The sequence below is a fragment of the Eulemur rufifrons genome, chromosome 1 (assembly GCF_041146395.1).
Source record: "Eulemur rufifrons isolate Redbay chromosome 1, OSU_ERuf_1, whole genome shotgun sequence".
Taxonomy (NCBI): Eukaryota; Metazoa; Chordata; class Mammalia; order Primates; family Lemuridae; genus Eulemur; species Eulemur rufifrons.
In genome coordinates, this window is record NC_090983.1 from 23,992,492 (window position 1) to 24,006,322 (window position 13,831).

General features: G+C 34.9%; 1 protein-coding gene across 1 annotated transcript in view; it reads right to left on the reverse strand.

The window, feature by feature from the left end:
• CPS1 (carbamoyl-phosphate synthase 1) overlaps window positions 1–13,831 on the reverse strand; it is a 117,029-nt gene that overhangs the window by 31,665 nt on the left and 71,533 nt on the right. Inside the window, exons 22-25 of the mRNA XM_069482737.1 lie at window positions 7,016–7,157; window positions 5,616–5,681; window positions 5,104–5,167; window positions 2,805–2,986 (exon numbers count right to left, since the gene is read on the reverse strand). Coding sequence (XP_069338838.1) covers window positions 2,805–2,986; window positions 5,104–5,167; window positions 5,616–5,681; window positions 7,016–7,157 — 454 coding nt within the window. The remainder of the gene's footprint in view (window positions 1–2,804; window positions 2,987–5,103; window positions 5,168–5,615; window positions 5,682–7,015; window positions 7,158–13,831) is intronic.

Below are 13,831 nucleotides of genomic sequence, written 5' to 3' on the forward strand. Positions count from 1 at the left end.
TAAACTGACTCTACTTTTCCGGCTGGTTTTGGAGGTGGTTAATGTTAGAGTATAAAAGAAAAGCTATTTCTAAAACATTCTTTCAGAAAAGTGGCAGACAGAAAAACTTTCAGCACAAAACCAAATTCTCATCCTTGACCTCCAGAGTCAGAAACCATCACTGGGAAGACAAATCATGTCCACAGGAATGTTTTAGAGTAACACTGTGATGGTGTCGTGCAGGTTTTACCCATACAGCAAAAGGAATTCAGTACGAGAACATATTTGTACGGTGAAGTGAATGTAGCACATTTTCATGAAAGAATTCAGTCATAAATTGGCCCCAATTTGTAGGGACACAGGGACAGAACTTGGTATCCCACACAGGTAAATCATCTTTATAATAATCACTTCTTCCTAAATAATTTCAAGTAATCTACTGAAATAAAACATTCTAAAGTTCAAATATTGTTTCACAGATTTCTAAAATACTTATGCTTAAAATCAACAATTAGGCTCCCAAAGTTCCATTGATCCTACCTAGATTTGTTTGTATCTTTTTTACCCATCTTAGTTTTCTAATTTTTTAAACCTGATATCACTAAGCTAACACACCACCAGAATATTTCCAAAACAATACCCAAGTTGCAATCACACCAGAAATTTATTTTCAACAGTAAAATATTTAAAAGAAATACTTAAAATTTATGAGAATATCTTAACTTCTCCTAGACACTAGTCACTTTGGTCGGTCCTTATTTTTATGAACAAATTAAGCATGATATTATTAATATACACAAAATGTCATGTGAGAGAATTTATCTTACTGACAGAAATAGTATTTTCCTCATTAAAAATGCCTCTGATTTTTACAATTTGATGGATTATCTCCAATTTACAAAATTCCACTATTTATACATCTGCCAATGAGAAGGATCATGCTTTATGTTTTAGTAATTTACATTTTAGTAAAAGATATGTTACATTTTGGGCAGAATCTTAGGATCATATTCAATTATAATTAAACTAAATGCTAGAAATGAACCCCAATTTTGTCTAGAGTCATACATTCTTTAATGAGTTTTGCCTATCACTAATTAATGTCTGTCATTATTTCATTCATTTAACTAAAGATTTGTTACAGAAGTACCATTGTCTATGTATAAGTATATACATCATATTCTCATGTTTCTTCAACATGACATTTTAAATTACTTCATAATATATAGTAACACTATACTTTTAAATGCCATTTCATTTTAAAGAAGGGCCAACCTATTTCTATCATACTGACTTCAGTTACAGTAAAAGAATCTTATTATTAGCCATGTATAAATGTATCCAAAACCATTTATAGACATTTCTAATCTCCCCTTAAACCATTTTTCAGGAAAATAATTATGTGTAAAATGCCTGTTGCTATTGCCTGTAATGCTTTTTAATATTTTTAAAATGAGCCTTTGATTTTTCACATATTTATACCACGAATCTCAGTGTTATCGTTAATGTCTTGAAGGTAGCATCGTGTTTTTTAGAGTTATCATGTTGAACCTGGCATCTATAAGATGCTCAAAAAATGTTTGTAGAATGCATTTATTTTGATTTCCACCTATCTATATGAAATGAATATTAAGGAGTCATTAGAAAACTCATGTCAAAGGGAGAACTAAAAATAACGTATATTGTACCTAATGGAATTATATTGAAAGATTAGTAGGCTAGGCTCAAATAGATATCTATGATTATATTAATACATCCATCCTAAATTTGTCTATTTTTTCTCTGTAATGGTAAAATCATCACATTGTTGTAGTACTATACTTTATACTTTACAATGTGACTTCAATCATAAATTCCGTGTTAACTGCACAGTACCTGCAAGTAACATGCTTTTAACTTGCAAAGTCAATGAGTCTTCAAGTCAAAACTAGAATTTAAGTATTGTGGTTCCAATTCAGCACTTTTTTTTTTCTCTAAGTGACCACGTTTTAAACACAGGGATGATTCTCTGTGGTAAGGAATTAACTGTAATGACATCAAAAACAAAACTAATGGACAATACTCTGAAATTTTCCAGGTGTTATTTATAAAAGTTGCTATGTTTCTCTTTAATGCCTTTAAAAGTTTCCATTTATTAAAAAGAAATTTAAAACAGGAAGTGATTGTGTTCTTTTCCAGAAGAAGTATTTTTTTAAGTGTAAGATAATTTAACTTGTTCTCCAGATTATGAATCCACAGTCAAGTTGCACTTAATAGTATTGGAGTGGGAATGGAGGAGCAACTTAAGTGAAGGCTATAAAGAAACCAAAATCATTCAAAATTCAGAATAGACTCACTGATCTTAAACTGAAGGTTAATAGCTTCATCTGATGGAGCAAGGAATTAATTGGTCTTGTGTGAACAATTGACTCTTCTGGGAACCGTTCATCATTAAACCATATCACATGAACTAGAAAGAGGCTGTTTATTATATGACTAAATGACCAATTAAATCACTCTGCAAAATATTTATGAGGGGCCATCTTGTACTAGTTAACATGTGGCTGGCACATGTTATAATACCAAGTAGAGTTTTGAATATGGAAAGCTTAGAAAGAAAAAGTGAATGTTACATGAAAAACAATCACTCTGTGCCAGGGCCTCAAAAAGTCTGGAGTGATTTTTTTTTTTAGAGTTTCACTACAAAATTAGGCAATGGAAGACACTGGCAGCTCTTTCTCCTAAGGGGAATTACAATGTAAATCTACATATACACATATATAAAGTGTGCACTGCATATATCTTCTTTTTTTCTTTCTTTTTTTTTTTTGTTTTTCTTTTTTTACCTCCTGATGGTAGATGTCTAGTATTCTCTCCAAAGACAACTCTTCAAAGTACAATTTGTCACACTCATCAAAGTCTGTGCTCACAGTCTCAGGGTTGCAATTCACCACCACTGTCTTCTTGCCAAGTTGACGCAGTGTGCGGATACTGGAGACAGCACACCAATCAAATTCCACACTGCTACCTGCAGAGACAATAAGATTGGGAAAAGGGAGAGAAGCTTAAAGTTACAAGATAAAGAGAGGCATAAATATATCAGCAGTCAGTCCAAGCTAGGGAAGATAATTCCTTGCGATTCAATTTTTAAAACTAACTCCAAAATATAAATTTCAGATCCATGATGCATACTATATTAACAGTAGGAAATCAGAGAAAACAGCAATGAAATGTTGGCTAGTTTTATATGCTACATTGTGCAATAGGTAATATCCATATATGAAGCATTCAGAACCTCAGTGTTAATGGGAGATAATTTTAATGATAAAGATAATCCTTATTTACTGAAAAGAAATTCAAAGTGAACATACTGACCTCAATACATAAAAATAGTTAATCCAGTAATCACAATACTTGAGTTCTTGTTTCAATCTTTGTACTTAATCTGGTGTCTGAGAGCTAAGTACAGTGATCCCTGAGGTGTCTTGTGGCTCTGACATGCCATGATTGATTGAAAAGTCCTATCCTTTCCAAGTATATCCTTTCAGTCTTGGCTAGGCCACCCCATGCAAAGTAAGTGACCTTCTATAAAGAAATTTAAAGTATAATAATGACTTAAATGCCTCAAAATATCACCTCTACTAAAGCCATAAAACTGGAAGTCTATAACTTGTAATAATACTAATTCTTTGCATTAGGAGATTGTCTCCAAAAAATTCTTGTCAAAATTTATTAACCAAATATAGTGCCATGTTAATTCTCACTGTCAAGTAAATATACACTTAATTATCAGCTCTCTCTGAATCCTAATGTAATGCAAAATTATTGTATAAATAGGTAAAATTTGAAAAAGGAAGGAAAAATGGTCCAGAGAGAAGAAGAGTAGATACTGGTGAAGGTATTCAGGATATTTAGCCATAGATAACCACTATGGTCTAAATGTGATCCCCAAAATTCATGTGTTAGAAACTTAATCCTCAGTGAAACAGTGCTAGGAGGTGGGGCCTTTTAGGAGGTGTTTGGGTTGTGAGGGCAGAGCCTTCATGAAAAGATTAATGCCATTATAACAGGGCTTAGTGGAGAAAGTTTGCTCCCTTTATGCCCTTCACCTTCTGCCACGTGAGGACATAGCATTCCTTCCCTCTGGAGGATGCAGAGTTTGAGGCACTATCTTAAAAGCAGAAACCTAACTCTCACTAGACAACTGAACCTCCCAGCAGCTTGATCTTGGACTTCCCAGCCCCTAGAACTGTGAGAAATAAATTTCTATTCCTTACAAATTACCCAATATCAGGTATTTTGTTACAGCAGCACAAATGGACTAAGACAATAACTAAAATGGTAAAGATATTAATATAACACCTTTGGCCTACTTTAAGGTTTGGCCAAAGATTGGTAAACTAGCATATCCTGAAGCACTTAGTTAATTGCAAAAACTAAAATAAACTATGCTTAAAGTAGCAGAATAAGACTACAAACATTCAAATCATATATTTTATCAGTTCCATATTAGAATGCCTTGCAGAGACTAAATACTAAACACACTTGTTGACTTGTTTAAATGATCACTGTCCATTTAAATATCTTGCAATTGTAATAGATCTTGAGTGGTTATTAAATATCTAATTGACAAGGGGGAACATCCTAATCTCTGGTAAGTATGTTTATATTATATTATATAATGCTCTACCCACGCACCAACATGACAAGATCTTTGCATTTGATATAAGCAAAATTCATAGGTCAGAGGTTGTTTCTGCAATGTAATTTCTGGCTATGCATAAAGTCCTTGAGCAAACGTAGATCCTCATGAAAAATTATGTTAGAAGAGAAAAAGTCAAAGTTTAATCCATTCCCCAAACTCAGTGAAAGGCTCAATTCAGTTAATGAGGTTGAAAATGATAAAGGAATAACATGGTGAATTGAGAGGAGGTGAAATTTGTAGTTGGGACCTGATTTGAATGTCACTTTACCACTAAATAGCTATATATGTCTGGGTTTTATCTCTCTGAACCATAGTTTTCTAATTTGTAAAACATTGATTATAATGGCATTTGACATAGTTCTTGGAATAACAGAATTAACATGTGTGAAGAGTTCTATATAAATTGTAAAGTTCTATGTAAATGTAAGTTTTCACTTTACCAATGTGATATGGGCCACAGCCCAGCACCATCATTCCATGGTCATCAAAATTGATATCATGCTCCTGAGGGCAGAAAAATGTGGAAAATATTATGTTATTATTCCATTTAATTAAACTATTTTTCCCATATTTCAGTGTGTCTTTCTTCTCATTCCTCTTGTTCACATACATCCCCTATTAGTCTCTGGGAACCGATGAGTATAAAATGTTATACAAGATCTACTTATTTTTAAAAAAGAGATCTAGCTCAATATTTGTAAATTAGTCATGAAAACATAGCATAATTCTATGCTCATGCAATCATGGTCCTTATCATCTTTTCACTTGTTTGGTTTCATTATCTTAAGACAGTTCTTAAAAGACTAAGTATAGAAACACATCATTGCATCTGACTCACATGATGCCATTTCTATTAACTTGATAACCAAAGATACGAAAAATATATATTCCCTAATGTGCACCATCTACTAAATTGAGATCTCTCTGGGTATGGCAGTTTGGAAGTTCCTACCTGACCACTGTAGGTAACATAGAGGTAGTTTGTTACTGATGGGTATTCTGCAGCCAGTGTATCAATCTGCAAGAGAAAATAAATAAATAAGCAAATAAATAAAGATTTTATTCCTTTCTCTAATATTTTTCAAGACTGTGGGGGTTTTTTTGTGTTCTATTTATAATCCTTTAATGCCTATTACTGTCAAATATGAACACAGGAAAAGGTATGTACATTCTAATTGCTTTCTAATTCTGAAAATGAGAGAGAAAAATTAATGATGTGATCTAGCTACCATTTGGTTAATAAATAGCCACACATACCCTGGAGCATCACTGGATTACTACAGTAGTACCTCTCATGAACACGACAAAGTGGTCCTGTAGTCAGCTAGTTACCAGGAGGACCTACCCAGTCAGCAGTCTAAAGCAGCTGTGTGCGAAATGCAAAATCAGAGCAAAATGACCTATATGTAAGGATGTCATCGGTTTGCAGATTAATGCATAACATCTAAGTTACCTATGGCACTGAGCAATGAAATGACACAAATACCATGAAGCATGGAGGGAGGGCGGGTGGGGCACAGAGAACAGGATCTCATTGAACATATTTGGAAATCAATTCATCTCTCTAGGGCCAGTTGCTCAGCTTAGTGAGCAAGAATCTGGGGCCAGCAGGGCAAACTGGTGTAAGGCAGGTGAGAGGAAGAAAGATAATAATTGCTAAGTAGAAAATATTTAGCATCAAGCTGGAGACCTAAGGGCATGCATGTGCCCCTGAGCATGCAGAGAAAAGTCAATGATTTTAAAGGACAAAAACCAGCTGGTGGTACTTTAAGCCAAGACATCTTTTCCATTAAAGGACCCCCCTCCCCCCACAAAAAAAAAAACACAAGGCACACCTATGAATGTTCATGTGTGATTGTCATGAATACTAGATGAACTCATTATGCCCAGCCCTATCACAATGAATACTAAATGAACCATAATGATGGGACACTTAAAATAAAGTATTACCCCGTAAAAAGTTAGTGCCAATGGAGATAACTATTCTTTCCAAGAAAGTCAGCCACCATGCTAGGATATTTGAAGTCCTTCTATTACACTAAGGATTTCTCTTTTTACATATATATTTGGCCACAGGTCAAAAAGCAGAAGAAAGGTCATTTTGATTTATTATTTTTTTCATTTAGGCCAAGAAAATTAGGTACACTCATCTTTACATCCCAGTGTCCCTTCATCCTTTCCCTTTTAGGTATAAATCAGTCCTGGGCTGAATAAAATTAGTGACATCATGGGCATCAATTGTACAAGCTGAGTCACTTTCTAATCCCACTCCTCTTTTTATTGAATGGCTTTTTGAGTTGGTGCCTACATTTCACCACAGACATTCTGGGGGGAAAGGGGAAATTCCTTTACCTGTTTAACCCAAGGGTGGATGTTTTTCTTTAACCTCAGCTCCCTTGTCTGGGCCTCTGTCAGCCCTAGGCATTTTGAAATCTGCTTGTCTGAGAATCCGATCTCCTTTGCCTTTTTGAGGGTTTCTTCTGTAATGGACTCACTAGAATTTAACAGAAAAGACAGATTCAAGATTAGATCAAACCATAAAGAGCAGTGGCGTGTTCAATCTCAAAATGACCAAAGGCTCCTTATTTTCCACCTTCAAATATGTTTAGATGCCCTTGTCTTTTAAAAATACACAAATAAATAACCCACTACATCTTTTATCCTCTATGAAGTCTTCTATATTTGCAAAGCTGACCTTCTCTGTGATCTGCTGCTTTTACAGCCTAGGCACCCTATTCCCTGCCTATTTCTTTAAAAAATGACTTTTGCATTTACTGTTGTAAATAAATTTTCTTGTTCAGTAATTATCAGGGACCTCCTTCTCTAAATCCATGAGCCCTTTCTCAATATTCATTTTCTTCAACCTGTCATCATATGACCCTTTTGATGTTCCATTGTTTAAAGATACCTCCTCTGGCTTCTATTAAGTTGCTTCTCACCCTGCTTGATTACTCACAACAACATTTTGCTGTTTTTTCCCCTCCCCCCCCCAAGGCTATACCCTCTGTTATCTCCTTTAGTCTGGCTACCTTCTCTCCTTCTCTAAATTTAGCCACCGTCATGGGCTCCAGAAGCAAGGCTGGTTGATAACTCCCAAATCCACGTCCTCTTCTCCAGGGCTGTGCTCCAGGTCTTTATGCACATGCTCTTTGAGAATCGTCTTCATCTGGGTGTCCCAACATGCATCAGGATATGGATAGCCTCTCCATAAATTGCCTCTCTGAACTAATATCACACACCTGCCTATGTTGGGAAGATTGTCTTGTGGTTTTATAATTATTTTTCACTCAAGCTAGATTTGTCTCATGTCCATAGTATAGACTTCATTCATGTTGTTTCTTTCACCTGTAACACCTTTGGCATTCCTTTTACCTGTCAAATTTTTATTAAAGTTCCCCCCCACAAAAAAAATCCTTCCAAGTTCACCTAAAGCCCAGCCTCTCAGTTTGTTCTCATCTGCACTGATCTCCCCATGGTTTAAACTGCCTCTTTTATTTGGAGCCATGGATGATACAATTTAGCATATCATCATCACTTAATATCTTTAATGGCTCTTAACTTTTCTTCACCAATCAGACTTTTTCCTGCTTACATTTACATCCCATGAGGGCAAAGAATACATTCGGTTCATTTACTAGATTATTCTTAAATCGTAGCACATTATCTGGCCCATAGATAGCATTCAATAAATATTTATGAATATAAATAAATGAAGGCTAAATATAAATAATAAATGTATAAATATGATTTATATAAAATGATTATAAATATAAATTATGCATATAAAGAAGAAATATAAATGAAGGAAACTAACTCTCTAGTATTTTTATTTTACAGAAAAGACAAAGAAATGATTGAAATCAGCTCATAATTAGATTTCAAAATGCACACAAAAATAATCTGTAAAGAGCTAAGGGACAGAAGAATGAAATACTACTGTAAAAGCATCTTTACAAAATACTTGTGGGCCAGCTATTTCAAGCAATCGTCAATACAATAAAATTCAATTATAACAATTTGGTAGTCAATACAATGAGATTAAAATATAACAGTGTGTTGTCAAAAGATCTAACTTGTACTAAATAAAACATTTTCATGAAATCCTGTTAATAAAATGTAATTACATAAAATCTATTGCATTTCATTCATTCTAATCTTTAATCTTCTTTATGTAATTGACACATATTCTGAATTTAGAGGAGAGTTAAGCTGATATATATCATGGCTATTTCTCTGGCTTTCTGGTATCAATATTAGTTTGGATTTTTGCAGCTACAGCTCTTCCTAGTCTATCTGCTTTATCTATTGCACCTAAATTCCCTTCTGTCTCAAATCAGTGTGTTAATTCTCCCAATGAATTTAATTCCTTCTCTTTTTATTCCTATTTTGAATTTTAATTTTCCCAAGTATTTGATAAGCATTCCCTCATGGTAACACATTTTCCTGTCAACTTCTTGAACCCAACCTGATAATAAGTGTTATTAACTGACTTAGAATGTGTGCCACGCCCTTTGCTACGTGATCTAGAATCGTGCTGTCCAATATGGTAGCCCCCTAGCCATGTGTGGTTATTTAAATTTAAAGGTTAATTAATTAAAATTTTTAAAAACTAACCATTTAGATCTACAGTCACCCTAGCCACATTTCAAGTGCTCAACAGCCACACGTGGCCAGTGGCTCCTGTGTTGGGTAGTGCAGGTTATATTATAGAATATTTCATCATCACAGACATTTCTAATGGACAGTGCTGCTTGAGACAACACAAAACCATGTTTGAGCAATGGAGGATAGAAAGTGATTCCAAACTTTTATGGAGGGATAAGCTATGTGGTGCGATGTGAGGTCAGAGAAAGACAACAGCATAAGAAGTTGTACTTGAGAAACACTACGGCAGTAGCGGGACGAGAACAGAGCTGTAAAGTTCAACTTTATACAGATGAAGGAGTTGACAGATGTACTATAGGCGAGTGCAACTGTATTTGCAATAATTTGAGAGCAACAATGGACATGGCAGGCACAGGAAACACACTGAGGATTTGTAGTCGGAAAGAGTGAGTAGGAAACTGGACCGTGAGAGTAGAGCAACATTCACCGTCATTCTTTCACCAGTGTGTGAATATGTGCTGTGTATCAGGCCTGTGCTATCTACATTAATAATGGGGAGATAAAATATCACATTCAAGGAGGTCAGAGTATATTCTGGGGCAGACAAAGAGCCATTAATGTGTCTACACCATGAGAGGTGCTGTGAGAGAAATGTATACAAGACGCAGGTGTGGCTCAGGGGAGGGGGTGGGTAACTCTGGAAAGGCTTTACCCCAGAGATGACTTCTCAGTCTCTGAGGGCCTTTGAAACACATTCGTTTATGATTACCTTTAATTTTGCATAAAAAAAAAAGGAAGAACTTTTGTTGTTGTTGCTATTTGTTTTAGAAACATGTTTTCTCTTTCCTTGCCAAGAATATACTCCTAAACCAATTGCTCATTTGTTTATGTGCAAGTATGCATTTAGTCTCCAAGTGGAAGTGCTTGACAAATAAGCTGTTTTTCTAAATTAGAACAGTAACAACTTTAACTTAAGTGACTAAAATCCTAACACTGAAAAACAGTGGTCCAGACACACTTAAGAAACATGCTTGGAAAAGAGCCATCACATCTGTAATTAATACCATAGACTCACAGCACCACAAATGCAAGTTCTTCAAGTCCAAAGATAAGCAGAATTTATGTATTTATCTTTAGCTTTTTTGGTTATGTTTCTCTATTTTTTTGTTGTTGTGGGGTTTTTTTGGTGTTTATTTTTATTCCTTCTTATGTGGAATATCAGTCATTTCTTCAAAGGTTGCTACATTGTTTTAAATGAAAATTATAAATAATGGTATTAAACAAAAAAGAAGCCATTTAGATTTCTCACATTTCTATTAGGGATGCAATAAATTTGCATTTGTTTTATATACATTCAGCAATGCAGTTTTTCTATTACTGAAATATGCATAATTTTTTCTCATTTTCTTTCACAAGAGTTCAATAGAATATATGGGCATCTCTAGCAAATATACAAAGTCTTCCTCCTCTACTCACCAAGCGTTAATAACATGGAATCTTATTAGCAAAGAAATAAAAAAGAAAGAAAGAATGAGAAAAGAAAAAGAAAGGCTGAATGATAGAATTGGCCTTGTGCATAAAAGCTGAAATAAATTAATTTTGTGCTCAGCTTAAGTGGGGAAAAAAAGCTATCTGTCACTAAGATTAGCTCAATTGTTACTGCCCCGCATAACATCCCCCACCGCAGAGAGCTCTGACTAAAGGGGATGTTGGAGAAGAGCAACAGTAACACGAAATAATGATTGTGAATGATACTTCAGAATGGGGTGAAAACTATTATATTTCTACATAGGCACACCTTCAAATCATACCAGACGAGAATTTTGAAACAGAGGTTATCAAGCTAGACATGAACAGTACATATTTTAAGCTCGGTAACTGATTCTTAGAACATTTTCCTGGTGAGCCAAAAACTGCTTCTTTAACCTTTGCCCAATTTTCAAATAACTAGATCAATACCATGATATGATATTTTTAAATGCTTTGAAAATTAGAATGTATTACATTGGAATAGCATATTAGTATATCCATCTACTTTAACTTGATTGCAAATTATTGGGTAGGCGTGATCATAGGATGTTCAAAGTGATATATTTTTGATACCATTTTATTCATGGTCTCTCTGGTTATTAATTTCTACTCTTTAGACATGTTCGTGATCTCGTGCAAACCATTTAGCAATCCTCCTTGCTGAGAAAGACATGTTGGTTCTCACCCACTATGGCAATTACAAAGGCACAGACAAATTCGATCCCCTCCCACGGTCAGTGCTGCCTAAGTCTGCAGGGTACTCCTAATTCCAAGACAGGGAGCAGGCTGACGCCCGGCATTTTCCTCACTTGTTCTCTCCTCTGCTTCTGTATAACACAAGGTTGGCCGACATGTCACTACACACAGAAGAAAATTGACTTGATTCCTAACTTGTTCTGATACAAAATTTTATATTGTGCCCCGTTATAATAAAATTTTAAAAAGAGACAGTTTGAAGACACGATTCATTAGCTTTGGGCCAGTGATTTAGATAAGGTTAAGCCTCCTCAGAGTCAAATACAAGAGGAATAATCTTAAGTGAGCATAAAGCTCATTTAACAATGAGGAGATTCAGACACATGCTTCTCATCGTTCTCTGCCCGTACTGGGCTACCTCCATTTTGCCTGCTAAAAAATACTTCCATGATAGTGAGTTTTTGGTTTTGTTTTTTTAAATCAAACTAGGTAAAAGCTTATCTTAGAAATGGAGCTATAACAGTTTTATTTTTCCAAAGGAAAATTGAAAACCTTAATTTAGAACAAACTCAAAACAGAATAATTACTTAAAAGAAATACAAATGCCGAATATATACCTCCAAACTGCTTTTTGGACCCTCAATAGCAAATACTCCATTTATATTATATTGTAAATCAAGGGAGGATTATAACAAGTTAGAAATGTGATCAGTTGAATGGAGCACACAATTTAAAAATATGTGTAATAAGCTTTCTGTTATTTGATGTGTATTTGTGTATGCTAGTATTTTATGTTTTGAACATGTACACATTAAATCCATATTTCAGAACTGTATCCTCTAAAATATGCTCTCTATACAACTTGTCTTTCCCCTACCAGCTTGCCTTGCTTTGAGAGTTCAAGGGCAAACTTTTCAAAAGGTTAGACTTTCATCATTGCATAATAGGCTCTAAACAATATAACAACACATCAAATGGCTGTGTTGCTGGCCTTTTCATAATCTTCCGTTTCTTTCTACTCAGCAGCACAAAATGATAGTTTGGAATTTTAGAGGGGAAAAAATGTCTTAAAACCAGACCATCAGACTTTTACACACTCTGCCATAATCTTTAATGGTGAGACAGCATGGCTCAGCCTCTATGGTGGGAAGTCTCTGGTGTGTTCTCTGGTTTATAAACAGTACAAGCCTTTCTCCTCTCTCTCTTCGACTTGCAGTGTAGATTTTGTTGTTGTTGTTTAAAATTCTACCCTGTCATCTCTGGAACTTCCTCCACTCACACTTACTCTTCAATAATAAATGATAAAAGGAAATGGAATAAATTTTCCTTAATGAGGAAATTTTCACCTGGCACAGAGGAGCTGGGGAAATCTATTAGGCGACTGGAGGAACGCCTGCAGCATTCTAATTACCAGGGGAGCCGCGCACTTCACACAGTCCTCTCTTCCACTTGACTGGCTTTTATCTGATCCACCAACTCACGTGTAATACAAAACAAATTTCCCTCCAGATTGCACAAGCTCTAATGTGAAAATGAGCACTCCACCTGGCCTACAATTATGGGATGGGCTTGCAATTTTATTATTATCCTCTTTAAAAAAAATTCTCCCCAAAGACAGAAGCAGAGGAAAACACTCAGTCTGATGCTTAGTAATGACACCTGCTTTAATAAGAACAGAGAACTGAGTAAGATATACGTGCTCTGCCTTGCGACCCCTCACCATCATCTCCTTTGAAAGTTTTAACTGCTTCACTGATTATTTTCGTATTTCACAGGTTCAAGACCATGCTACAATCACAATAATGCCATCAGTGGAGAAGTTATTTGTCTTCTCTTTTCTTTGAAAGAGACAGGTTGTTACCTATTTCCTTAAGAGAAATGCAAGATATTTTTCAAAAACAAGAGTAGCATTTAGAAAAGCAAAGGATAAAAACACAGGAAATTGGGTAAATACTATGATTTTCTCTTAATCTTTGAGAGCACCATGACTTGTTTCTGTATAGCAATGAGGTCTTTGAAGGAATTAAAGAAGACCTTGATCTTTATCACTCATGTACAGGACAATAATACCTAGATTCAATGTTCATGTGGACAGCATGGCATCATGAAAATTATCTAATAAGATCTGAGCCCTCTTATCACTATCACAATAATGCTAAAATATTACAAGTATTGGTTTTCAACAGATGGCATACTTAAAACTGTATTTTGCCTTTAAAGGCTAACAACAGAATCAAAACGAAAAAAAACCTTATGAGAAACGGGTGCTTTAGATATTTTTCAGTAGGTAGTTTTTAATTTCCTAAATCCTATGTTGATGTTTTACCAATCTTTAAT